Genomic DNA, 27,206 nt, shown 5'->3' with positions numbered 1-27,206 from the left:
TTGTTATTATTGTTGTTGTTTTTGTTGTTGTTGTTGTTGTTGTTGCTGTTGTTGTTGTTGATGTTGTTGTTGTTGTTGTTGTTGTCGTTGTTGTTGTTGTCATTATCATTATCATTATCATTATTACTATTATTATTATTATTATCTAGTTAAAGTTCAGTGTACTTGCATTCTTGAAATACAAATCATTAACTGAGTGCTCAATTTCTAAAATAAACTTTTATGATAGGTGAAACCTTGCTCATGTGTATATATCAATCTAAGTGGATTTGATCAAAATTACCTAAAAAAGTTGTCTTTGATAGACCCATGTCTATAAGACATGGGTTTATCAAAGACAACTTTTAAAGATTTTTAAAAATATTTTCATCCAACCTGTACCAGGATACCCAATTTTCCCACGGGAAAACAATTTTTTACCACCCTTGCAATCACTTTAAGAAAAATGTGATTTGACAAGCAACATTTTTGGATGTTTCTTCAAGACCAAAATCTTCAAGAGCAAAGTTACAAACTCCACATAAAATTTGATTCTATAGATTTGAATTCAAGAAGTGTAACTCATTGTTGTTTATTTACATTGGTTTTTTTAATCATACTGATCCTCTCAATTGAGAATCACTTAGAATCCTCACTAAAAGAATCCTCTCAATTGTGCCACTAGTATATAAAAATTTTGTACAAAGTTGTCATTAAAAATTTTAGCTTTATCTAAGTGTTTTTTTTTGCTACTGTTTCAGCTGATAAATAATTTTATTTCTCCCATTTCTACCCAGTGATTTAAATTCTCCTATAATTCTCCTAAATTCTCCTCAAGGTTTTTCCATTTGAGTAGTATCGATTTGGAGTATTCATTAACTCTGTTGTTGATTATTCTATAGAAATAGCAAATACAGCAAAGAACATCTTTTGTAGAAGTTGCTGATGTTTTTTTTTTTTTTTGCGTATTTATGATTTTATTGCAAAATAATATTAACACATTTTTCTTACATATGTTTTTCTATATAAAAATTTTTATGGTTTTGATATTGAGTTGATAATTATGAGTTATAGATCTATTTAAAAACTATTTTTTACATTTACAGCATTTGAAAAGGTTTTATTTGGAAAAAGTGGCCAAATAACATCTCCTAATTACCCAAGAAACTATGATCTTCTTCAGGATTATTATTGGATAATCACTGTACCTGAAAACAAAAGATTACAGCTAAAATTCTTTGATATGGACATAGAGGATGGTGAGAATTGTCCATATGACTTTATACAAATCACAGATGGTGAATCAGTTAATGGAAAAGTTATTGGAAGGTTTTGTGGTCGAGTAATACCATCTGATCTTATTATGTCTGGAAGAGGGGCTTTTATACATTTTCATTCAGATGATAGGCTAACAAAAAAAGGGTTTAAACTTATGTGGGAAGCTGTTGAAGATGTTTCAGTTGAGTCAAAAGCTACAAAAACAACAACAACAACAGCAACTACAACAGTAGACCAAGGTTGTTTGTTTTTTTATGTTAAGTTTCTATTAGTTTAAAGTTGATATAAATTTTTAAAATTAAACTGGGAAATTTTTTTATTTCACTTCAAAAAATTTCTTTACAATTTTTTTTTTGTTTCCTTAAATTTCTTTATGACTTTTTTAAATTTCATTTTATAAATATCTTAATCTTTTTAGTCATTGAATGCAATGTTAAACTTACTAATAATAACGGTGTAATAACATCTCCAAATTATCCAAATCACTACCCAAAAATGAAGGACTGTTACTGGCTTATTGTTGTTGAAGCTGGAAGAGTTATTCAACTTGATTTTGAGGATTTTGATCTCGAAAGTGGCGGTGACTGTAGCTATGATTATTTAGATATTTTTGATGGCTCAAATGATTTTAGTCAAAAAATAGGAACATACTGTGGCAACGGTGTGCATCATCTTGCTCAATCAACTGGCAATCAAATGTATTTACATTTTAGATCAGATGATCGCCAGACTAGAAAAGGTTTTAAGCTAAGATGGGATTCTATGGTAGAAGAATTAGCGACTAACAAACCTGGTGTGTTCCAGGAACTAACTACTAACAAACTTGCAATTACTACACTAACTCCTTTACCACCATCCAAATGTTAGTTTTGCAATTTTAATGCAAAGTAGAATAGAATTCTAGTGTAGAGCAGCATTTTAAATATATTTAGTTGTTGTTATTATTGTTGTTGTTGTTGTTGTTGTTGTTGTTGTTGTTGTTGTTGTTGTTGTTGTGATTATCATCATCATTGTTATTATTATCATTATAATTATTATTATCATTATTATTATTATTGGTTATGATTATTATTACCATTATTGTTATCATTACTATTATTTATTATGATTACTGTTTTTATCATTTTTAACAATGTATTTTTTAATTTTTACTTTAGTATGCAAATACAAAGTTTATGATCGATCTGGAACTATCACTCATCCAAATTATCCTAACAACTACTTGCCTAATCAAGATTGTAATTGGTATATAACAAGCCCAGATGGTACTTTGATTGTATTGACATTTCTTGAGATGGATATAGAAGCTGCTGGAGATTGTTTTTATGATTATCTAACAGTTCGAGATGGACTTAAATCCAGTTCACCGTTGTTAGGGCGATTTTGTGGAAACAGCAGAATACCAGATATACGTTCAACAAGCAATAAATTGTTGGTACATTTTTACTCTGATGATCGAAATATGAACAGAGGCTTTGTTTTGAAATGGTATGCTGAGAAGATTGATTACAATCCATCCCTGAAAACAACAGCCTTTCCTGTTTCCTCTTCAACAGCTAAATATTCAACTGGTTTTAGTACAGGTCAATTTTTATTTAATACTTTTTTTTAACAGAAGAAAAAAAGAAAAAGAAAAAAAAAGGCTCAATTAAATTTATGATTTGCTGTTTAATTTTGTTAAATTCTTTTAAATTTATTAACACATTAACTTTATCTACTAATTTTTTTTCTTGTTGAAATAGAAAAGTGTGAGATTGTTTTCACCTCACCTCAAAAACAGTTTTATCACAGAGATTATCCATATAGTTATCGCAGTAATGAGAATTGTACATACAAAATTCATGCTCCGAGAGCTTATCGCGTTGTAATTTATTTTACCTTGTTTGACCTTGAAGCATCAGTTGGTTGTCAGAAAGACTACATTGAGATTTTTGATGGCACAAAAGACAATGAGAATCTGTTGGGACGTTATTGTGGTGGAAAAGGACCTTCTACAATAAGAACAAATTCTAATGTGCTTAAAATAAACTTTATTACAGATAACTCCTATGTAAGAGGTGGATTTATTGCCAATTACTTTTTTGAATTTAAAAATGGATTTACACCTAAGAATTTAGCAACTGAAACGACAATCAGTCGAATAAATGGTGAGGTTACTCCAAGCTTTAGTAGTACCACTATAAGCAGCAAGAGAGCTGTTTCTTTTACTAAAACACCAATTGTTTCTGTAACAAAGCCTAATAATTTAAAAATTACTTCTGAAACTAATACAGTTAAAGAAATACAACTTTCTACTAGAGCTCCTTATAAAACTACACCATTCACTCATATGATAACAGATAATCTTCCAATAGAACCTCCAGGTAGATAAATAAAATTTTAAAGTTATTGAGTATAAAGCAGTTTTTACTAAATATTTATATTGATTATGCTAATATACTATATGTAATAACTAATTTAATTTGAGCTGTAACTAACTCTGACTGGAAAGTTTTAAAAGTTCTAAAAACCACAGTTGAGTAATATTGAATTCTTTTTGTTGCAGGTCTAAATAAAGAAAATGTGGTTCAAAGTAAGAAAAGATTTTTACTTGGTTAAAGCAAATGTTATATAAATAAATAGATTTCTAATTAAATGCAGCAGCAATATTGACTTCTGGCAAAATTAAAATTGATTATTGCATTACAACTTGGGTATCAAAAACCTGAAGATATAAACCTTTAAAGAAGTAACAAAAAAGCTTCATTATTCTAGTTTTTCTTATTTTTTGAATAAAAAACTCATTATGTTTAATGTTCTTGGTCCATAAAAATCTTTTTTTTTAACTAAAATTAAAAATGGTAACTCATCAGTTGCTTTTTAATTTTTTTATTACATGTAAAGTAACAAACTTTTGACAATCGAAACAAGAAAGTGATTTTATCTGCTTACTCTTCATCACATAATGCTTAAAATAAATTAAAATACCAGTTTTTAATTGAATTCACTGACCACAGATTTAAAATATATACTAATACTTTCTGTTGAAAGCACTAGAAATAAAAAAAAAACCAAAAAAGTAATGTTATAGTAAATAATAAAACACTGTAAATGTTGTTTTGCCAGTTTATGAAAGATTTGCTCAGTAATTACTCCTACTACATCCCTGGCTTCACTCGATTCTGGTAAAACTTAGAATTAGAAATCTATTTGTATATTATGGTTATGATTTTGTAAATCTTTTTTGTGCTGTATCTCTAAGTTAAAGATCGTCTCATCAAATTTTAGACCTCTTGTTTGATTATCAACTGATATTTTAAATTGAACTCTGCTTTGACTTTTTACAGCTTAATTCTTTATTAGTTGTATTTTATTATTAGGCCAGATTTTAAATGGAAGTATTAAAAATTTTTCTTTATCAAAAAAAATCTTTATGATTTTAGATTACCATTATGAATATGAAGGAGATAATGGCATTTTAAGGCATCCAAATTACCCCGAAAATTATATGAACAATGTGCAGAGTTTTTGGATCATAAAATCACCACCTTACACATATATACTTCTTCAATTTATATTATTTGACCTGGAACCCAGTTTATCATGTAATGCAGATTACTTAGCTGTTTATGATGGAGTTACAACCTCCTCTCCGTTAATTGAAAAACGATGTTTGTACTCTACTAATAGTATTGAGTCTTCTGGTAACAAAATGCTTGTAGTTTTTCATTCAAATGAGAGAGTTACGATGAAAGGTTTTTTAGCATCGTGGGAATCCAAGAAAAGCAACAGATTTAGTTTTGGTAGCGATTAATTTTAACTTTTTTTTTTTTTTTTTTTATCGATGTTATGAATTTTTCATCTTTAGTCAAAAGTTGATTTTTTTTTCCAAAACTTTTAATCTTTTTGTCAAAGATTCAACTTTGGATATATGCAATGAAGATCCTTCATTGTGGGATAGTCATCTTGCACACAAAAGAATTATTCTTGTATCACCTCCTCTAAGCAGGTTAAACAGTGTTGGGAGTACCACCTGTGTCCAACAGTTTGTTGTGTCTCCTTTGCAGATTTTTAAAATAGAATTTTTATCATTTAAATTATCGGAATACAAAAGTGTGATGGAGTGTTTAGATTATTTAAGCATCCGCGACGGGGATAAGTCTACCTCCAAAGAAATAGGAAGATTTTGCGGAAGCAATCCACCAAAAGTATGATATTTTTTTAAACTGTTACCTTTTTTAATACATCATGTCTTATTCTGAGAATTTTTTTTTTTTTAATTTTGACATAACTCTTTGTTACTTAGGTGCTGTATACATCTGAAAACACGCTTTCGATTGAATTGTATCATTTTCTGGAAAGGATTACTAAGACTATTGAATTTAAGTTGGTGATTTCTGTAATCGATAAACCGAAATCCTTTGGCATTTTTTCGTCCAGTGAGTTAACACTTAATTAAACATTATTCTTTAAGCTTTGTGCTTGATTTGGTTTACGAACAGTAATTTCACCGTGAAATGGGTGTTCTTAATTGAAGAGGGTCAATCTTATATTAACAATACTTTGTTAAAAAAAATTTTTGTAATATTCTTTTTGTAAAACTCGATTTTAGAATACAAATGCGGAGACGTTATACGAGCTAATAGTGGAACTCTAAACAGTGTTGATGCAAGTATCGATGGCTTTTTTCCTCTGTGTGTTTGGATAATTGAGACAAAGCCATCTACACGTATTAAATACTTTTTTTCTAATTTTTATTTGACTGATGCTTGCGATTCGTCATACGTCATATTACGTGATGGGGGGTCGTCGGACTCTACGAAACTTGGTAAGTATTGTGACAAAACGCAACCTAAAGAAAGTCTTCTATCGAGTTCAAATCAACTTTGGGTCGAATACAAAGGTTCAAAGGACTTTTTCGGCCAATTTTCTTTGGTATGGGAAGAAGAAGAAGCAGTAGCAGGTAGCACATTATTATTTACTTACCAGCTTTTTTTTTAGTCTTAATGTAGCTCTAATAATAAAAATCTCTTGAATTTGAATAACTTACTTTATTGAAATTGAAAAACTTACTTTATTTCCCGAAATATTACAACGCTGTAGACGAAACTTGCGAAATAATATATATATATATATTTTATAGAAGGTTATTGTGGAGGATTAGTATCAGGAGACAGTGGCTATTTGAAATCTCCTCTTTACCCACAGAATTTCGATCACGAGATAACGTGCGTTTGGAATTTGGTAGTCGAGACTGGCAAACGAATTGTTATCACTGTAGAGGTATTTTTACCTTAAAATAAAATTCCTATCATCCATTCCATTCATTCCGTGCATATCATCCATTCCATTCATTCCGTGCATATCATCCATTCCATTCATTCCGTGCATATCATCCATTCCATTCATTCCGTGCATATCATCCATTCCATTCATTCCGTGTATATCATCCATTCCATTCATTCCGTGCATATCATTCATTCCATTCATTCCGTGCATGTTAAAACCAATGATATATTATATATACTAGATGTCTAACTTAGATCCGAAAAGTGAAGCCGTGGAAGCCATTTCTAATTCGGGCAAAAACATGCATTTTTAACTTTTATTTCGCACGTCGGATATAGCTTTTGCCCTTATTACAAATGGCGGATTCAATTTGTAAACAAAAAAAGCGGCTTCACTTTTCGTCCAATAAAATCCCGCAAGTTAGACATCTAGTATATATAATATATCATTGGTTAAAACTCGCTCATTTTAAATCTATTTCTTAGTGTAGTATAAATCATTCTTTATTTGATTTAAGATAGGATTACATCAATGTTTACTAAAAATGAGTTTTTATAATCGATGTTTAAACAGTTTAGTACGTGTTTTTGTAATCGATGTTTAAACGTTAATACTTTTTATCGAATTAAAAATTCGTCTTAGAAGTTGCATTTGCAGTCTGATTGCTCCAAAAATTACCTTTTATTGAGAGACGGATTATCGTCAGAAGGGCGTGTTCTCGAGAGATACTGCGGCAATAATAACTCGCGAGAAATCCTATCTACATCAAACTCAATGTGGGTAGAGTTAAAAGCCACGTGCTATCCAAGAAATATTTTTTATGCTTTTTGGAAAGCTGTTAAGTTATAAAGTTTTTTGGAGAAACTTTCATAGTTAAAGAAACCAACAAAAGTTAAATGACAAGACAGTTATGCTTCTTGTTAGAAATTTAGGACTCATAAAAAAATTGTTTCAAAAAATTTAATGATTAATTAAATTATTTATCTAAATAGTTTTGTATTAATTTTTGCTGAATTTGTTGTTGGTTTTGCTATCATTACCAATTACTGCGTTAGCTAACCATTTGCTTGTGATAGCAAGTGCTTCATGTGTTACCACATGCTGACCACGTGCTTGTGTTAACGAGTGTTCAGTTACAAGAACATATACACATGTAGATAAAAAATATTTTATATTTGTTAATAGTTTTGCAGTATTTTTTTTTTTAACCTAAAATTTATGATTTCTAATATCCCAGCAGTTTTTTTTTTTTTTGTTTGTTTTTTTTTTTTGTTTTTTACAATTGTGAATATTTAAAAAAAAAAAAAGTTTTCGAGTTATCCTTTCTTTGCCAACTGTTTTAGGATTAAACCTCTTTGTTTTTAATTATCATATAGTCCAACTTTAAGACCTGTCTCCCTGTATCTACAAATATAGAACAAAGTTAGAACAGTTACTAGTAAAGGAAAAGCATATTTTTAAGCTGTGTCAAGTGAAAACTCTTAAGCCTCTTTGTCGACGACTTCCTCCATCGGTCATGAGTCAGGTGAGTCGATGTTAAGAAGCTTTACTGGAGAAGAACCGGATGAAGAGTAGCAAGGCAAATGTTCTGAGAAAAACAAATTTTTTTTATATATTCTGTTTCAGTTATTATTTGTTTTAAAAGGTTTTTCTTATAAATAAAACTTAGTATTCATAACAAAAGTGCTCTTTATTATTATTGCATACGATAAAGTTGTAAAAAAAAAAAAAAAAAAATTTGCGTAAAATCGATCTTTTTTTTTGTTTGTTTGTTTACGTAGCTAACGAATCTCTAAAATCCTAAACATATGCTTCAGCATTAACTTAAAATGCATAAGCTACAAACTGAATAAATATCTCAAAAATTTGTTATATCACGAATGGGGCTTTCACAATTTTTACAGACGGAATTTCGTCACTCTTGAGCATGGAAAATTTTATTAACAAATGGTACACCTAAGAGATATAAATTAATGTTCGATTCGATTATCAAGACAGTGAAAAAACAGAAGTTTACAAACGACAATTTTCAAATAAGTCATGTCGCCACATAACGCCACATTAAAAACATTTTTGCGTTTAAATGTTACGGAAAAAAATTTAAGAGCCAAAAATATGAGACGCCTAAACTTTCAAAACAACTACAGTGCTCTCCCAAACAATTTTATGTTTAAACAGGTTAGTTTTGCAGTAAGAAGCAGTCTTATCTTTTTGCCTCAATACAGTCTTCTGTTAAATAACTTTACTTTTGATAAATAAAAAATATATATTTTAAAAATCTTTAATCATTCTTTTAACTTTTTCTGAGAACAGCATCTCCATTTCTTGATTGGACCTCGATTTTACTCACAAAAGATAAAAAAGTTGAAGGTTTAAGAAGGAGAGTGCATCATCATCTTAGATACTTTTTTATGCTGAAATATATTTTGATAACCTTACATTTTATGTTATTTAATAATAAACAATAATTAAGGCGCGAAATAGATACTTGTGAGAATTACTCTAATACAGAAATTTTTTTTTTTTAAAAAAAAAAGGGATAGCTGTGTTTAGACCAAAACTTTAAAAAGATAAAGAATTTTAAGAGAGTGTTCTGTTGTAAGCATACTCATTTTTTACTGTCAAAAGTTATAGGCATTAGTAAAATAAATCAAGAATAAGAAAAATATTCCTTTTGTTGTTTTTGAAAAGTAATACTGAATAGTTATACTTTATAATAGTAGTAATAAATAAAACATTGATAAATTTCTTTTTAATGTTTTTTTTTTGTTTTGTTATAAAATAGATATTAACACATTAAAAAGATAGGCTAATTGAAAATGGGAGATGCAATTAATACTGAATTTAACAGAGAAAAGCACATTAGGTATTTCCTTCGAAGTCTGCAGTGTTTGCCTATTCCATACTCTTCTTTAGATACAAGCAGGTGAATTTACATATTACTATATTTATAGTAGGTTCATTTTAAAATGATTTGTAAAATCTATCATTTTCAATCTATCAATCTTAATTTGTAATATTTAAAGCTTGAGTCATAGTATTTGTTTCTAGATAAATTTTAACTAAAGAAGTTGGGCTTTAATTTTGTGTGCCAAATTTTTACTGAAATATATTTGTGTGCATTTTATTTAGAATGACTGTATTATTTTTCTGTTTATCTGGACTGGATTTATTGGATGCTTTGGATAGAATAGAGAATCAGAATCAGAATATTATCAACTGGATATATTCTTTGCAAATCTTACCAAAAAAAGGCATGAATGCCATATTTTCTAATATAAAAAAAATATATATAATCTTATTTTTGAGTTTCATAAAAAAGAAGCTATATAATTATATATAATTTCGCTTTCTTTTCTTATATGCAGTTTTAAGCATATCTATTTAACTTTTATTTTGATATTTAACTTTTCTTTAGTATTTATGTATTTTTATTTAAATATATTAGATGAAAAAAATTCAAGTAAATGTGGATTTCGTGGATCACCATTTCTTGGTTATAGCTATTCATCAGAAGTAATTTTTATATAATGTTCTTTATATAATTTTTTCCTAAACTGTTTGACATTCTTGAAAAGCTGACATTTAGGTTTGTGTAGTATGTCTTATAAGATTTTTTTGAGCAGAGTAATTCTTATGTACAGTTTAAACTGTTGGATTTGATATAATTCAATCAAATATTCTCTTTCTTTTTTTTATGATTAAATGTAGCTTAATTTTATTTATTGTTTTGAGTTTTGTAGTAGTTGTTTTTGAGCTGTTAAGTTTTATTTTTTAACTTGTTATAATAAATTTTTAGGGGTCTTTTTCAGTATCAGAGTTGTATGAAGGTTCACATATAGCAATGACCTACACAGCTTTATGCTCATTAATTATACTAGGAGATGATCTTTCTCGAGTCAATCGTAGTGCAATTATTAAAGGAATGAAATCTCTCCAAAGAGAAGATGGAAGGTAACCCATGTTCAAATGTGCTATTTATATTCTGATTTCTAGAACAAGATATCCATGTTATGTTATTTTTTAGCTATTATTCCACGCAAGATAAAGTTGAAAATGATATGCGATTTTTGTATTGTGCTTGTTGTATATCATATATACTTCAAGACTGGAATGGGATAGACAAAGAAAGTGCAATAAGTTATATTCGTAACAGCATGGTAAGTTTGTTGAAGTTTATTTTTAAAGATAACTATTAATGCCTTTATCTTTATTTCCAGATATTTTTTTCTGGTATTTGTTTATAATTCTTCTCTTATCTTTTGTTAGAATTTTTTTTTTTTAGTTTTTATATCTCAGTTTCTAAAATATAGATTTTGTTACAAAATTTTATCACATATCCATCATTTACTGCAATTATCAATTGTTAACTCTTTTTTTGTACCAAGTTCTGCTTTAAAAATAATTTTTATTCTGCTTTTTTTTAAAAAAAAAATCACAGTGTTCCTCTATTTTCTTTAGCTTTTAATTTTGTGAAAAGCTTCCAGCCATATAAAATGATTATACTTTAACATTTATTTTATAGTCATTTGATTTCGGAATATCTCAAGGACCGCAATTAGAGGCACATGGTAAAAACATTTTGAATATTATTTAGTTAAGTCAGTTTTAAAATTGTTTTTAGTATTTTAACCGCTTGTTACTGCTTTAATAGCTTTACTCAATGAGTCAACTTTTTCTTATACAATATGTTCTTACAATTAATGTCAGTATCATTACTTGTAGGTGGATCAACTTACTGTGGAATTGCTTCTTTGGTTTTAATGGATAAATTAGAAGAGTGTTTCACAGAGAAACAAATTAAATATTTAAAGAGATGGTGTCTGAAACGACAAAAAAATGGTTTTCAAGGACGGCCAAATAAACCTGTAGACACCTGTTATTCCTTTTGGGTTGGCGCTTCTCTTAAAGTATTTATTTTTTGAATTTTTTCTAGTAGTTTAAAATTTTTTCCTGATATTTTTTGAAATATTTATTTTATCAATATAAAAACTTAAAATCTTAGGTTTGAAGATTATTTTTCAAACTGATCTAATGATTTTTGCTAAATTTTTCTATATAATTTTCACATGTTAAATCTCAACATAAAATGGCTAATGAAAAAGTTGTTTACTTAACAGCCAGAAAGAAAAGAGTTCATAATCGCTGGCACTACTTAATGTTATTCTATACCATATTATCAAATGTTAAGTGAAACTATTTAGGCAATTTTTTTGTGTTTGGTGTAGTATTTTCTAAATGATGCACATATAGAAAATTTCATCTTTGAGAACAGACATGCAATTATCCTACTCTAAAGCTAACCACTTTGTCGATTCATAAACCTTCAGCATATATGAGGCTGAATATTGCAAGTTGAAAGAAGTGAAGTTTTTTTTCTTACTGTAGGTTGATAACAAAACGAATCAATGTCATAAACTTTTTCTTGTTAAACTAAAAATGTTTTTCTTTTGTTTTAACAGATTTTTTTTTTCTTTGTAGATGTTGGATTCCTTTGAACATGTAAACGTTGAGTGTAACAAGGAATTTGTAATGTCAACACAAGATCTTATGGTGGGAGGTTTTAGCAAATGGCCAGATGTTCATCCGGGTATTATTTTGTTTATTTGTAAAGTAATAGTCAGCTACAAACTACTGACTTATATTATATGACAGTTATTTCCCACTATTTATGTAATTAGTCCCAGGTCCCAATCAAATGGCATAATTATGTGGGATGAACATCTAACATTTTATTTCTTTAATAAACGAATCTTAAAAATGCTCCTAAGTTTGTTAAATGTCAACATCATGTTTTATTTGGTGCTTTAAAACATAGTATCTTTATTTTTCCTTATATGCTCCAATATATTTGTTGTTTGAGATATGAAACATTGTTCCTCAAAGATATTGTTTTGCTCAACATTAAAAGATAAAATTTTTGTTTTTTTTTAATAAAGTAGGTTTTTTTTTTATGTATTTATGTAAAAATTGTTATTTGTAAAATATTAAATTTAAAGATGAAAAGTTTTATGTAAAATGTGCACCTAATCTAATTTGACTTGTCTTTTTCTGTATATAGTTATTATTGCTTTTGAAAGTTATTATATTTTAAGTAAACTTTTTAGATGTGATGCATAGTTATCTTGGTATTTGTGGCTTGTCACTGATGAAGTTGTTTAATCTTGTGCCGCTTTTCCCTGCTCTCAACATAAGTGAGCGAGCTTACCAATATTTACAAAACATTCAAGGTGTAAACCTGAAATTATTATAAATTAAATTAGGAGATTAGATGTGAATCAAAAAAATTGAAATTAACTAAAGCTATAGCTGAATCTAAACGATTATGAAAAATAAACAATTTTGTTTTTAGATACTAAGATATATTTGTAAATATTTTTTAAAAGTATAAACAATAAAGATGCTCCTGTTGTCAAACTTTGTTTAGGTGATATTTTATTAGCTTACGGTTGTAAGTTTGTAAAACTGTTTTTTTGTGGTTCTTTTAGTAAATATTCAACTTACGCTTTGTTTACTCTTTTATATAATATTTTCATGAGCAAATTATTTATTGCAGTGTTTTTTTTACTTTGAAGAAATTTTATGATCAAATTGTTTAACTAATAGCTTTCATAAATTTAAAAATTAAATTTTGATGAATTGTTAAGGGACTCTTTTTGTACCCTTGCCGTGTGATATGGAAGTTTCTTGTAATAATGATTTTGTTTAAAAATGTCTTTCTAAGAAATGCAAGTTACAAAAATAATCTTGTATTATGATTACCACTGAAAAAAAACTTGTAAACTTATTTTTCCATTACAAATTTACTATAAAATTGCGGAAAAGCTGTTTGTTTTTATTGTTTTATTTTACAAAGTACTTGATTATATTTATTTGCAGTATATTTCTATTGTATTCAATGATTGGCTTTTTATACATATAAAAAAATATATATTTCACTTATGATTTTCATAAATTTTTATTAACTGCTTAAGATTTGTTATAAATTAATAGTGATAATTGCATATGATTTGTCATAAATTATTAATAATAATCGTGGCAGTGTTTCTTTTAATGTTTACTCCAAACATTCTTAAAGACTGAAAAATAATTTTTTACATCAAATTTTCATTGTTATGTGTCCTTTGAATGCAGATGGAGGTTTTAATTTAAGAGACAGCAATAGACAGCTGCAGAATTCAGAAAAACAGGGTCCTATCTGGAGTTAGTAGCATCTTAAATTTGTTTATTTTTATAATTGTAACAATAAAATTGGTTTCTAGAAGTGCTTAATGACTACTCTGGAAAATCACTTGAGTGAGTTTGAGAAATTAGACAATTATGATATTCAGAAGTTGAATGATTATGATCTTAAAAAGTTGAGTGCTTTTGATCTTGAAAAACTCTTAAAACAAGATGTTGTAAGTATGATATTAAGATGTGTTGTTTATTATCGTGTAACTTTTTATGTTTATTGCTGATGTGCAGATTCTAAACTTTAATTTATAAAGATTAATTTACAATGAAATAAATTATTGTACCTTATAAAGTATTTTTATGAAAACTTACTAGAATAATTGTTATAGTTTTTAAATATAACTTTTTTTTATATATATACAATTTCTACAGTTGTATATTAAATAAATTTTTATTTTCTTTATTGATTTTTGAACATAATGATTATTAATAAACTATATAAAATTGTTAACATATTTTCTAGTATATATGCATTGTGCAACTCCTAAAAAGTTTTAAAATAACACTAAAATATTTAGTCATAGGCATCAAGAGTAGTGAATAAGACATTATATGGTTAAAACATATCTAGTGCTTAACAGGTAATGACAAAAAAATGAGCTGCATTTTAAAGGGCATAATTACTTTATTTTAAAAGATTTTTTTCAAATTAAAAAAGTGTTAAGTAGAGAGTTATTCAAGCTATAAAATTATAATTATCCTCTATAACTCCATCTCCATGAATATTATCAATTCGACCTTTTACCGATTCCATAAGATATTGTATGGCAGTAAAGTTGATCTTATTAAAACAGTATTTTATTCTATTGCAAAGTTGATCAACAGTTTCTGCTTGCCAGTTGTTCTTGTATACTTCTTCTTTATATTCAGACTGATAGGCCTGCATTCAGGTACATTAGGAGGGTTGTCTTCCTTTTCAACAAAATTGATGTTATTTTGCCTGAAATACTCCACTACAGTTTTTGAATAATGTAATGTTGCTAGGTCAGGCCAGAATATGTAATTGTCATCTAAATGATTTCCTTTGATGAAAGGAACAAGTCATTTTATGATGCATTTGCTCAGGTATAATTCTTGCTTGATTGATTGCTTACATGGTACAAAAAAAGGTTTAGAAATATCTTTAGCTGAAATGCAAATCCAGACTAACGCTTTTTGCTCTATTTTACACTTGGTTGTGTTAAAGAAGAAATTGTAGTTTCCTCTGAGCAGCTGCATTTTATTCTTATTTTGTGTTTTTATGACTCTATTCTTAATGGAATCTTTGTTTTTTTTTTGGTTTTTTTTTTTTTTTTGAATTTAATATTTCTGTGTTTCTTCAATGCTTTTGCATTTAATATCTGTGTGTTTCTTCAATGCTTTTGCATTTAATATCTGTGTGTTTCTTCAATGCTTTTGCATTTAATATCTGTGTGTTTCTTCAATGCTTTTGCATTTAATATCTGTGTGTTTCTTCAATGCTTTTGCATTTAATATCTGTGTGTTTCTTCAATGCTTTTGCATTTAATATCTGTGTGTTTCTTCAATGCTTTTGCATTTAATATCTCTGTGTTTCTTTGATGCTTTTGTATTTAATATCTGTGTGTTTCTTCAATGCTTTTGTATTTAATATCTGTGTGTTTCTTCAATGCTTTTGCATTTAATATCTGTGTGTTTCTTCAATGCTTTTGTATTTAATATCTGTGTGTTTCTTCAATGCTTTTGCATTTAATATCTGTGTGTTTCTTCAATGCTTTTGCATTTAATATCTGTGTGTTTCTTCAATGCTTTTGCATTTAATATCTCTGTGTTTCTTCAATGCTTTTGTATTTAATATCTCTGTGTTTCTTTGATGCTTTTGTATTTAATATCTGTGTGTTTCTTCAATGCTTTTGTATTTAATATCTGTGTGTTTCTTCAATGCTTTTGTATTTAATATCTGTGTGTTTCTTTGATGCTTTTGCAGACTGATTGCACAAAAATGTTTAGCTGCTTGCCTCTGTGAGACGCCATCCTTGTGGTCAAACATGGTCTTCAGCTTAGTAATGTTCTTTTTCATCATTTTTTTAGTGACCCAAACATTCTTTTAATTAGTTGGGTTCCAATTACATTATCTCAGTGTTTAATTACACAGAATATGGTTGCTTTTGAACTTTTTTCTGCTTTAAATTTGGCAATAAGTGTAATATTTACCATGCTGCTTATTGTTTACGTAAAAACCATGCATCACATTTACGGAGAAGTTCTTGCTTAGATTTGTTTATTTTCATTTTCAATCTTGAATTTTAATTGCTTTTTTTTTAATTTAAAACTAGAATAAATTTGCAATAAAATACATACAATATATCTATACAACTAATAGAATTAGTACATGCATATTTAATTTGAATGCAGTCTCATTTTTTGTCATTCCCGTTAGTTCAGTGGGAATAGTCTCTAGTGGTTGTGTACATTAAGAGGCTTCTAAGTGTTGTTACCTTACACTTGTACATATCTCCCATGAGACATGTTCTAAATAAATAAGTATTTAATTGAATTGTTCATGCTTTTTTAGAAAGGCAAGTTTGATTCTGATGATGATATTCCTTCACTGTTGCTGGTATAGTTTTTGTAGTTTTTGCTTTGAGTTTTTGTTTTGAATATTGTTGCTATTAGTGGTGTTGTTTTTGTGTTCATTAATATCATTGGTAATGGTGTTATTAAACTATTTCTTTTATATGTAGAGAGACATATTTAAAAATTTACATTTTAAATTCTGATCAAATATCTCACATTAAAATCTTGTAGCAGTCCAATTAAAAAATAGTGCAAACTAAAATATTGTAATATTTTTTTGTAAAGCCTGCTCATTTTTTTTAAAGTTGTTCTCTGAGTACTTTGAGTAGTTTGGGTACTAAGGTATGGCTTGAAGTTCATTAATATCAAAGAACACAAGCTTAAAGTTCTTTTGATTTAAAAAGTTGATAATTTTACATAATACTTTTGAATAGGGCGGAGCTACAACATCCAAGGCTTGTAATGATAAACTAAATGAAGTCATAAGTTCATCAACAGAGAATAAAAGACCTGGAAGTGTTTCATCAACTGTTTCTACTACAGATGCGCATGAAAAAGAGCATTTAGAGCAAGGTGGCTTGTAAGTCTTTTTTAAAATGGTTTTTTTTTTTTTTGTTTTGTTTCTTTTTGTTTAAGATGGTAATGTCTTTTTTTAAAAAAAAACTTTTAATTCAATTTTTATACTGTTAAAAAAAATTATGCTTTTATTACAGTACTGAAATCATCCATGTACCTTTGGTTAAATCTTAATTATTTTATGGTGTAATTTTATTAGCTATTCATCTCAAGAGTGTTTACAACCTTCTATTCTTAATGTTAAAATTCCAGGAAAGGTTTGTCTTTTTTTCTACATAATATTTGCTGTAATAGCAACAGTTTAATGTTTCAATGCTATTGTAATTGCACTTTGCAGTACAGCATAACAAAAAGAGTTTCTTGTTTAACACCAACACATCCTGATCACAAAATCTCAAAATCTATGTAAATTTCTCTATAACCTGTGTTCCTATTGATCTCCTGGGTTCTTTTTCTTCTTCAACAGTATTTGAATTGTTCACTTTAGGAACAAGTCTGAGTTTTTCGTAGAAATATATGTACAGATATTCCTCTTCTTTTATTTGAAATTCTCGCTTTATTCTATCTGTTAGTACAGTTTCAGAAAAATAAGTTCACAAACACTTGAAAGGTGAATCAAATACTCTATCTGATTTACCTTTCTCAAAATGTACTTACAAGTAGAATAAAAGGAGAATTACAAATGTGAGGAGTGGTGTTTCATAGATGGATTTCCCTTACATATTCAGATATTTGCCCTGCTCTTGAAATGAACAATTCCAATACCTCTCCATTTGGGCCATAGCTTATTCCTAGATCTGAAGCAGAATGTCTACCAGTTGTTAAATTGTTTCTGCCATCGAGGTCCTCTTTTACAGAATATTTCTTCTAATTGTAAGGCAATAATGTTGATTACAAGAAGATGCCAACTATTTTCAACCATACGATTCCTTTTTTCCATCAAATTGGTGCACATTTTTCTACTGTGGGCTTCACATCTTTTCTTCAAACATTTGGCTTCTAGGTCAAAATTTTCACTTCATCAGATATAGTAGTCCAATAACTCTATAGTGATGAAGATTGTGGAACAATTTTTGTTCTTTACACTGTATACAGAATAAGCCTATATAAGTTTGCACCCTAGATCTCTATACTTCTTTTCAAACAGCCTTTTTAGAGGCTTATAGTCCTTCATCACATTACTAAAGAAGCTGAAGTACCCACTACCTAAAAACTTGATTTTCTCCACAGTTCACATAGCCTATTGTTTAGTTTCAAAATATAAAGTACAGCAATCAAGTTTGCACAAAATGTTATCAATCACTTAGATTTTTGAAAAATTATATGCAAAAAATCTTTTAACTTGTTGTTTTTTAAATTTCACTAGTGAATGCTGGATGAAAAACAAGCACAGTCTCTTATAAAAAATATCAAGTTTGGAAGGACTCACCATCCCCAAGGGGCATTTTTTTTAACTTAAAACTACCTTGAAAATGATAAGAGAATAATTGAAATATGTTGTCTTTTTTTTTTTTTTTATTTTTTTTTTTTTACAAAGTTATATTTAAAAATGTTGTGTATTTCTAAAATGTTTTGATTGGTAGGGAATCTTTAAGATATCCAATTCAAAAACATGCCTGACTCCTATTGATACTCAATTGGTTATTGAGAAACATTCAATTATTTGTGATGAAATTTTTGGAGAGGTTTGTGTTTGTATTTGTTTTTTTATAAAATTTATGATAAAAATGTTTTCTTCCCTTGGATTTTTTGTTTGTTTATGTAATTATCTTTTTTTTAATATTTTCCAAAGATCGATAGTGAGTCAATAAGAGCATTGGACAAGCATTTAAATCAAATAGAAGAGTTACATGATGTTTATGAGGAAGTTAACGCAGCCATAAATCAAGATTGTTTTGATTTTTACGAGGTGTTTGTTTTTTTCAATTTATAGTTTTCTATTGATATTTTTTGTTTGTTGTTATTTCTAATTTTGATATTTTTTAAAAAACATTTTGTTTTTGTATTTTTAAGAATGCGAAAGAATTTGCACCATTAGAGTGCAACATGGTATTTATGTCAAATCTGACTGAAAAAAGTAAGTTCTATTCTTCAATTGTAAATAAAGAACTTAGAGTAGAACAGAAAGTGAAGTCAATTCGTTTAGACGAAGAATGTATTTCATCTAGTTATGCAGAAAAGAGCTACAAGTATGAGCAAATTATTTTGTTGATAAATGTTTTTTGAAATCAACATGAGAAATTATGGTAAAAAAACGGATTCTTATTGTTTAATGGTCTTTTTAAGCTTCTCCAACAAGATTGAACTGTTTACCTTGAAACAGCTTCTTTATAAATTTGGAATGTAAATTGGAAATAATTATCTTTAGAAACAATATTCAACTTTTTAAACTATTTTTACGGATAAAAAAAAGTTGATCAGTCGGATATAGATTTGGGTCAGAACGATAAAAGGCTTCAATCAGTCCGTACAACCATCTAATACCTCTTATTCTAAATCCTAATCTAATACCTCTATATAAACATTAACTGTTTTTTATTTTTCTTAACCAGTTCAAAACCAAATGATACAAACAAGGAAAGCAATGTTTTTGTGAGTATTCTTTTATAGTTTATTTTCTAAAAGTAATAGTTAAGTAATGGAATTGTTTGTAAAATTTTAGCCTGGTCAAAAAAATATCTATCTTTACAAATTTTTACAGGACCGCCTATTAAGAAGACTTTTAGATTGATATTTTTTGTGTCAGTTTAAATTACACAAATATTACATTAACAATAACTCATTTAAAAGTTTCTGTTTAAATCTTTAGTTGACATGGTTTCTTTAGGAGTTCGCTGCAAAAAAAGACAACACAAAGAAGCATGATGGGAAATATGCTAAACTAGAAGAAAAAAGAAATTATGATTTTGATGAATATAAAAAGTTCATCTCCCGGACTGTAAGTTATAATTTTTCTGTCCATTTAAAATGAAAGAAAATAGATAATCTTGATGTTTTAAGGAATACCACCTTTCTTTATGACATCATTCTGTCTTCATGACATCATTCTGTCTTCTAAAAACAGAGTAATTAACATCTGTTAATTACTCTGTTTTAAAGCGTTTAATGTTGAAAACGATGTCATTTATGGCTTAAACTTTTTAAAGTCGTTGTTATCAAAATAAATGAAGCATCTTCTTTAAACAGGGACTATAGCTTTTCTAATTATTGTCAGGGGAGTGACTACTTGTTTTCAATCTTTGATCTTTACTCAAAAAATGACGAAAATATGAGCAAGGAACAAAAAAAAAATATAGAGTAAGTAATTAGTTTTTGAAGATCTCATATGATTTTAAACGGCTCTAAAAACAGTTTTTTTTGTTGTAAGAGTTTTTTTCTGTTCTTTTTTTCTTTTCTTCTTTTTCCAGAGAACAGAAACAAAAAAAAACGGAGCTTAAAATCAAGAAAAATGCTTTTCAGCCAGGCTATTTTCAGCCAGGCTATTGGAATGCACTTAGTGTTTTTGGCGGACTAGGAAATGAACCCAGCCTAAATGGTTAGTTTTTATTTTCTTTTTTCTTTTTTTTTTTTTTTCTTATTATGATTTGTTTGGTTAAAAGATTTAATTGTCCTTAGTTTCGAATTTTTGTGTGTCTCTTAATTTTCAGACCTATCAAATGCTAAACCAGATATTTTTGTGTGTCTCTTAATTTTCAGACCTATCAAATGCTAAACCAGATATTTTTGTGTGTCTCTTAATTTTCAGACCTATCAAATGCTAAACCAGATATTTTTGTGTGTCTCTTAATTTTCAGACCTATCAAATGCTAAACCAGATATTAAGAATGACGAGGTACTTTTCTCTTTGTTCTTTAATTTTTTGATTTATTTAAAATAATGCGAAACTAACAGTTGCTGCAGTTTATCATAGTTGATCGTTAAAATCAAAGTTGATCGTTAAAAGATGAAGGTGAAGCTCATGTTTCAATTCGTCAATAAATTTTTCTTCCGCTTCACCGATTTGCACCATTTTCATATTTTTTTTCATTAAACAACTGTTGTACCTGTTCATTGTTTGCGCGGTAATTATTTTGTCTTTCATCAAATTTTGTATCAAAACTTGTATCAAATTTTGTATTTATTTTGTTTATGTCATGGCCATTGACTAGGCTTTACCTTCGACACTGCTTCAGCATCGACTTAACAAAATTTGGGAATCTCTTAAGATGCCTTACCAGCAACGTCTTGATATGACACAAAAGTATTGTTTCGTCGATATCGTAATATTGACTGAGGTACCGACTTTTTAATCAAACGCCACACGATTTTAAAAGTTTGCATTTTGAGTGTTGTTTTTCGATATTGCCTATAACGAAAATGTAATAGTTAAAAAACGCTCCGTAATTTAGTTCTTTTTTTGCCTCTTCTACTACCCCCCCCCCCCCCCCCCCCAAAAAAAAAAAAAAAAAAGAAAAGAAAAATAAGATCACTCTTCCCGCACATTGGGAATTACAAAATTAAGATATCAAAAAAATGTGATTTAATTATTTTGAGTTATTTTGAGGACCTTCCCGGTCAGAAATTTATAGCGTCTTACTCCTGCTCTGGGTAAATCCAGTTAGATATCTACCTGCAGTATTTCTGATGTGCGCAATTAAATTGATTCTTTAAACCTTAAATTTCTTTTTACTTTAAAGGTTTAATTCTTTATTTTCTTTTTATCAAGGTAATTGAAGCCTGGGAAGCTGTTGCTGAATTTATAGTTAAAAGAGAAGCTGAATTAATTAAAATAGAGACGTTTGAACGATTTGCATCTGATCCGAGCAGATTTTTTAAAAAAGGTTTTGTGTTGTTTTATGTCTTGACTATTGCTGAGTTTCCATTATCTTAAGTAAAGAATCGTCCATATATTACGTTATGTATATTATGACCATTTTCCACCCCTACCCCCCCACCCCTCTCTTCCCTGGTAACAGGTTGTAACATTTTTACTCTGGCTGATAATGTGCTGTTAAACAATCTGGCCTTTGTCTGATTGGGTATTGCTCTGGATTTAAAGTAAGATGACGTTGGTCGTAGACAAAAACCAAATGCTTCTTCAACACATTAAATTCAAAATAATGCAACAATTCTTACAAGAACGATTCTGCAGAAAAGATTGTAGATAAGGATACACCACTGTCAGTGTGAGAAAATAGCATCCAACTTTATAACTTGCTCAACAAAAAGATGACAAATTGTCATTTTTATGATCCGGTAGAAATTTTATGATCCGGTAAATGTTCGGTAAAAATTTTATGATCCGGTAGAAAATGTTCAGGTATGACGGTAAAGAGATTGTCTTAGCTTTTTACAGCGTCTCTGATTTTTGAAGTTGACAATATGAAAGTAATGTGTTGTTTGCACATGATGTGCCAGGTGCTGTCATTGGTTTCCAACGAATCAAAAGTGAGGTCTCCATTGTAAACTTTGTTCGAAAAAAATTCAAAATTAGTGATTTTAAATGATCATTTGCTAATTTTTTTTTTTTTTTAATTTTAGTCCGAGATAAAACATAATCATTGCTAAAAAAATCTCAAGTTTTAAAAATTTTTGTATAAAATTATGTAAGGATAAATAAATGATTGTATCATTTTTTATATATATAGTTTTATGGAAAAACTTGAAAATCTAAAAATTTTTGCGTTGCAAAACACGAACCCCCTCCCATATTGGCGCGTAACGCAATTTATGGACGAAATAAAAATAACTTTAGGTTTTCAAGGTTCGTCTGCTGCACGAATGAATGAAGCAAAAGTTCGTATTAAACTAAATAAGGTGCGTGATTTCAAACTGTAAACTTTGTTCTTCATTACGTCATTCATTGAGGTCTTAAAATGCCTAACACTATTGTAAATTATTAACTACATTAAATTTTATTCAAGTTTATAATTTTTAAAAATGAAAATGTCAATGCATTTAAAAAACGATGGGAATTTTTAGCGAACTCATTTTATATTTTCAAAGAGAAGTGTTGCGATTACTATAAAACATAAATTTTCATGCTTTTATGTCCACTTATCAAATTGCTTGTAATGTCCCAGTGGATGATTTTCTTTTCGGTGGTTTTTTCTGTTTTTAGCAAATTATGAGATTGGAAGATAAAATAAGCAAACTTCTCCATCACATAAAGCAGCGTTTTCAAGATGATGTTACTTATGAGGTATTTTTAAGGTTTCACTTGGATGATGATAGTAAAACTTAACCCACAGTTTTTTGTTGTTGTTTTTTTTTCTTCTACCCTTTGTAACAGGAACTCTGAAATCATTTCATCACTATGAAAACCACTCAAAAATGTTGAAATCGGAAAAAATTTTGAGTTAATTGTAAATTATTTCTTAAGCATACGTTAATTATCTTGTAAAACACAGTGATACAGTAACTTTGTTTACGATTGACAAAAAATAACAAAACAGACTTTTGTCGATTTCCAATGATGTCTCGATGGTGTAGTGTTTCCATAGCATCAAGACGAGGTGGCTAATTACAAATTGTAAACAAACTACTCTTCTATTAGTGATAACAAAGATATCTTGACATAGGACAAGAGTAAAACGTCTTCCACACATTGGAGTAAGAGAAATAGAAACAAAGTAGTGGGAAGATAAATCCAGCAGCGATTAAGAAATAAACAGCACTTAAAAGAAGCAGACGATTTAAAATGGATCGTTACGTAACAGCAAATAGTATTTTTACATCTTTTAACGTTCGATTGTTTAATCAGTAAAAAGTAAATGCAAAGTTTATATCAGGCTTTAACAGACTTTTTAAAAAAGCTTTCTGTACATGTGCAGTTGGAAAAAGCGGTTTTTGTTACTATAATGGCTTTGCTTCTTGAATTAGTGGATTATTCTTTCAAGCAACTGGAGTTCTTCCTCGAAGAAATTTCTTGTACAGGCAAAAATCTTCCCAGTCATGTCAACAAAAACTCAAAAAACCGAAAATAAGCGAGAAATAATTTGTAACTTGTATGACCCTGGCAAATTAGTTCTGACATGTCTAGCCTTGAAAAAATACCGGGTGGCTACAAATAGCGGGTGGCTACAAATAGCGCACTTTTTAAAAAATTTAATTCGATCTCAAAAAAACTGGGAAGGAAATTTTTTTAGAAAATTTTATTTTCTAATAAAGTTAACTTCACCAATGGTAGAATAGATTTATTAAAAAACCCCTCCTTCAGCGTGAATGACGACCTCAACTCTTGCCCTGAATCTTGAGCAGGTCTTCTTAATATAGTCCTCTGACATCTTGTTCCATGCTGACTTAACAGAATGTTTCAACGAGTCCAATTAGGCTGGTGCTGTTTAAAAAACTTCTGCTTCAACATTAGCCCAGACTGAATAATCCAAAGGATTTAAATCTGGAATTCTGAGAGGCCACATTTCCTTGGGCCAGAAAATGAGGTTTTCATTGAGGCAGTTTTGAGTTCGTTTTAAGGTATGACAAAGTACACCATTTTAGACAATAACTACGTCTGATGTTTAGACAATAACTTTGACCCATGGAAGTATCTTATGCTCCAGTCCAAAAACCATCAGCTGGTTTGGATACTTGGAATGCCCAACACACCTGATATGTTCTGAGACATCCCTAGCAGGTTTGGTTGAGATGCAACGGTCATTTCTTCGATTAAAAGTCTTGTCAACTGTGAAGTATTTCTTATCAGAAAAAAGAACTGACCGGGATTTTTTCAGAAAACTCAGGATTTTCCTGTATCTGTCGTGTCAGAGGGGCCTCAACCTCTCTGTCAAGAGTTGATTTCTTGTTTTGGCTCTTGACTTAGTGTCTTTAGAAACCTTGAGCTCCTTGGCCATCTTACTGGGTTAAAAGCGATCTTGTTTCTGACTTTCCAAATCAGCTCTGGAGTCCTTTAGTCTACTTTCAAATGTTAGAACACTCTCACTCAAATGACTTAACAAAACCTGTTTACGTTGCTCACAAAGTTTTTTTTTTGTTCTTAGTTTTATGATCGTAACAGCTGTTCAAATTTTTAATAAAAAGAAATAATATTTAGAGGTCACCCATTTTATAGTTTTTAGGTTATCTCAAATAAAATATTTTTTGATTGAATGTCGATTATCAATTTAAAACTTTAGATAAAATTTATCATTTAAATTAAAGTTAAGAAATTGAATTTGTAATTTAAATTTTTAACTCAATATTACAATGTAATTAAGAATTTAGTTTTAAGATTTGACAGTTTTTAGATTGTTATGATGTCTTTGATGGAGTTGGGAAGTTCTTGCACATATAGTAATTTATCCATGACATTTCAGAAATAACATCTCAAGGTTCAATCAGACAGTCCAAGTTAAAAGAAAGATAATGGATAAAAGAAAAGGATAAAAGAAAGACAATGGGCTGCTGCAATTGATCAATATAACTTTCTTTTGGTAGGTAATTAAGAAATGGAATCTACGTTCACAAATCAAAGACCTTGTAATTGAGACCACAGCCATTTGAAGGTTCATTTACTGCCCTATTCAAGAGGTTTTAGAAACAATAGCCATCAATGAAGCAAGATGCTTTTTATACAATAACTGATGAACTGTCTCAGGATCCAATATTAAGAACATGCAACAGGAAATGCTTGTCTGTTTACCAACTGCTCTTGAAACACATCAACAATTAAAAAGTAATCCATTGGTTGAACTTCGAAGTGTGGCCCGTAAGATTTTACACTTGTAAATCTTATTGTTATACATTTAAACGTTCAACTTTGGAATTAAGTTGTTTGTTTTCTTTCTCTAGGTTTCGACTAGTCATTCTGAGCTCAATGCAACTCAGACAGCCATTATTTTTTTCAATTTTTAAGTTAATAGTTTTGTCGTATTCATCATCAAACTCGGTATATTCTTCAGTTTCTTCAGTATTTGAACACTTTCATCAAGAACCATTTTCTTTCTGATGGAAGTTTTTTTTTGGTTTTAAAATAGATAAATGATATTAGACCACTTTTTGTGAAGAGCTGGATCTTTATGGAATTTAAAAAAGTTTCAGGTTTGATATTCTGATTTTCATAAAAAGTTTTTTACACTTAGGTACGCAGCAATAAGATCATCTACCACCTGAATGTACTTCGTGGTTTCATTCTGTCTTTCTTTGACAGTTAATTGTAAATTCGTATAATACGAGGAAAAAGTCTCAACTATTATCTTTTCTAATACACCAATCTTTCATGATAAAAAAATATCAAACGAAAAATCGATTGTTTTCGTTTGTCATTACCCGCTTCGTTTGCCACGGCAATAATACATTGTGATTCAGGAAGTTTTTTCTCTAAAACTGCTTACTAAACAATATAAACCGCTTACTAAGAAATTTTAAAACTCTACCTAGGGGCGTAATTACAAACTGAAAATGCAAATGGACCGCGTGGAAATGCTCTATTGTTTGCAGCAAGAGCGAAGAAGAAAAGAATTTACGAAAAAAGAAGCAGACGCTGATTTATTAACGAAAGTTTGACTTCACGTCTATGCCAGAGGCTCAAGTAATATAAACATGCTCACTACGTAAGTTCTGTTTGAATTCCCATTCTCTAATAATAAGCATGCTTACGTTACGTCATAGATGTGAACCAGACTAGACAAGATTTAAAGTTTTTAAGTTATGACGTCACTCTCAACCTATGTTCGTTTTCTTTTTTTTTTTGCTAATAAAGATATCTATTTCGTTTGTTTTGTTTTATTGTAAAATATTGACAATAGTTTTACTAATAACAATAAAAAGCTGTTACTGACATAATAATGGTGGTTTTTTTTTTTTTTCGATTTTTAAAGTTGTGGAAATTACCCGGCGTCCAAAGTGATATCCTTTTACGGGTACTTTACGGAGGTTTTTTTTTATTTGCAAAGATAAACCTTAACCTACTACAGGGTATCCCAAAAGTCACAGTCTAATTTGTTTTGCTTATAATCATTTTTACATTAATTTTTGAAAATTATAACTAATTAATAGGTCCCATTTAAGCGCTGACAAATTTAGGCTCTTTTTATTGCATTCTCCATAAAAGAACACAGCAAACCCTGTGTTATGTCTGCGATATCGGCACTGATGTTCTGTTTTAACTGATCTAAAGGTGCTTGTTTGTTATATATTTGAGGCTTCAGAAAGCCTAACAGAAAAAAGTCCGGATCTTTTAAACCCGGTGATCGGATAGATCAATTTAAACTACCATATTTAGAGAAGATACGGTTAGGAAAAATCTGTCACAATCCATCCTTTTTTTTTTTTTTTCAGAAATAAAAAATATTTTTTTTGCAACAAAATTAAAAATGGAATATGCGCTTTAGTCGAACCAAATAATATACTTAAAC

At 29.0% G+C, this 27,206-nt stretch overlaps 3 protein-coding genes across 13 annotated transcripts in view; all 3 read left to right on the top strand.

Annotated features, from left to right (window-relative positions):
• LOC145187771 (cubilin-like) overlaps positions 1-7,514 on the top strand; it is a 40,531-nt gene extending 33,017 nt beyond the window's left edge. For 4 of the 6 annotated variants that reach the window (XM_090080364.1, XM_090080372.1, XM_090080376.1 and 1 more), the window contains 11 exons: positions 1,086-1,496; positions 1,676-2,119; positions 2,415-2,840; positions 3,000-3,620; positions 3,803-3,829; positions 4,680-5,039; positions 5,152-5,444; positions 5,543-5,675; positions 5,849-6,199; positions 6,380-6,519; positions 7,168-7,514. In XM_090080364.1, coding sequence (XP_089936490.1) covers positions 1,086-1,496; positions 1,676-2,119; positions 2,415-2,840; positions 3,000-3,620; positions 3,803-3,829; positions 4,680-5,039; positions 5,152-5,444; positions 5,543-5,675; positions 5,849-6,199; positions 6,380-6,519; positions 7,168-7,374 — 3,413 coding nt within the window. In that variant the 3' untranslated portion in view covers positions 7,375-7,514. Of the gene's footprint in view, positions 1-1,085; positions 1,497-1,675; positions 2,120-2,414; positions 2,841-2,999; positions 3,621-3,802; positions 3,830-4,679; positions 5,040-5,151; positions 5,445-5,542; positions 5,676-5,848; positions 6,200-6,379; positions 6,520-7,167 lie in introns of those variants that run through there. The other 2 variants (XM_090080380.1, XR_016450258.1) reach the window with 2 other exon arrangements.
• Positions 7,515-8,682: 1,168 nt separating this feature from the next.
• Positions 8,683-12,812, top strand: LOC145187865 (geranylgeranyl transferase type-1 subunit beta-like). Of its 2 annotated transcripts, none has more exons than XM_090080421.1 (10): positions 8,683-8,703; positions 9,311-9,451; positions 9,658-9,779; positions 9,974-10,041; positions 10,325-10,479; positions 10,553-10,685; positions 11,051-11,096; positions 11,251-11,435; positions 12,007-12,115; positions 12,633-12,812. In XM_090080421.1, the coding sequence occupies exons 2-10, from the start codon at positions 9,345-9,347 to the stop codon at positions 12,776-12,778; spliced, it is 1,071 nt and encodes a 356-aa protein (XP_089936547.1). In that variant the 5' UTR covers positions 8,683-8,703; positions 9,311-9,344; the 3' UTR covers positions 12,779-12,812. The 2 variants fall into 2 exon arrangements, with proteins under 2 accessions (XP_089936547.1, XP_089936541.1); XM_090080415.1 differs by lacking the exon at positions 8,683-8,703 and adding an exon at positions 9,022-9,123.
• Positions 12,813-13,565: 753 nt separating this feature from the next.
• LOC145187864 (uncharacterized) lies at positions 13,566-26,631 on the top strand. 5 transcript variants are annotated; one of them, XM_090080392.1, is made up of 17 exons: positions 13,675-13,925; positions 16,295-16,339; positions 16,731-16,876; positions 17,072-17,129; positions 18,456-18,557; positions 18,665-18,781; positions 18,886-19,061; positions 19,425-19,464; positions 19,700-19,810; positions 20,087-20,169; positions 20,280-20,407; positions 20,667-20,704; positions 21,021-21,146; positions 21,578-21,692; positions 22,607-22,668; positions 22,973-23,053; positions 26,230-26,631. In XM_090080392.1, the coding sequence occupies exons 1-17, from the start codon at positions 13,797-13,799 to the stop codon at positions 26,353-26,355; spliced, it is 1,683 nt and encodes a 560-aa protein (XP_089936518.1). In that variant the 5' UTR covers positions 13,675-13,796; the 3' UTR covers positions 26,356-26,631. The 5 variants fall into 5 exon arrangements, 2 of the variants coding, with proteins under 2 accessions (XP_089936518.1, XP_089936526.1); XM_090080400.1 differs by lacking the exon at positions 13,675-13,925 and adding an exon at positions 15,716-15,782; XR_016450263.1 differs by lacking the exon at positions 22,607-22,668 and having other exon boundaries at positions 13,566-13,986.
• Positions 26,632-27,206: the final 575 nt, after the last annotated feature.

The sequence above is a fragment of the Hydra viridissima genome, unplaced genomic scaffold (assembly GCF_058129835.1).
Source record: "Hydra viridissima isolate aposymbiotic clone 2 unplaced genomic scaffold, HvirCarnegie_v1 scaffold_1, whole genome shotgun sequence".
Taxonomy (NCBI): Eukaryota; Metazoa; Cnidaria; class Hydrozoa; order Anthoathecata; family Hydridae; genus Hydra; species Hydra viridissima.
This window is presented reverse-complemented; position numbering and strand designations above follow the sequence as displayed.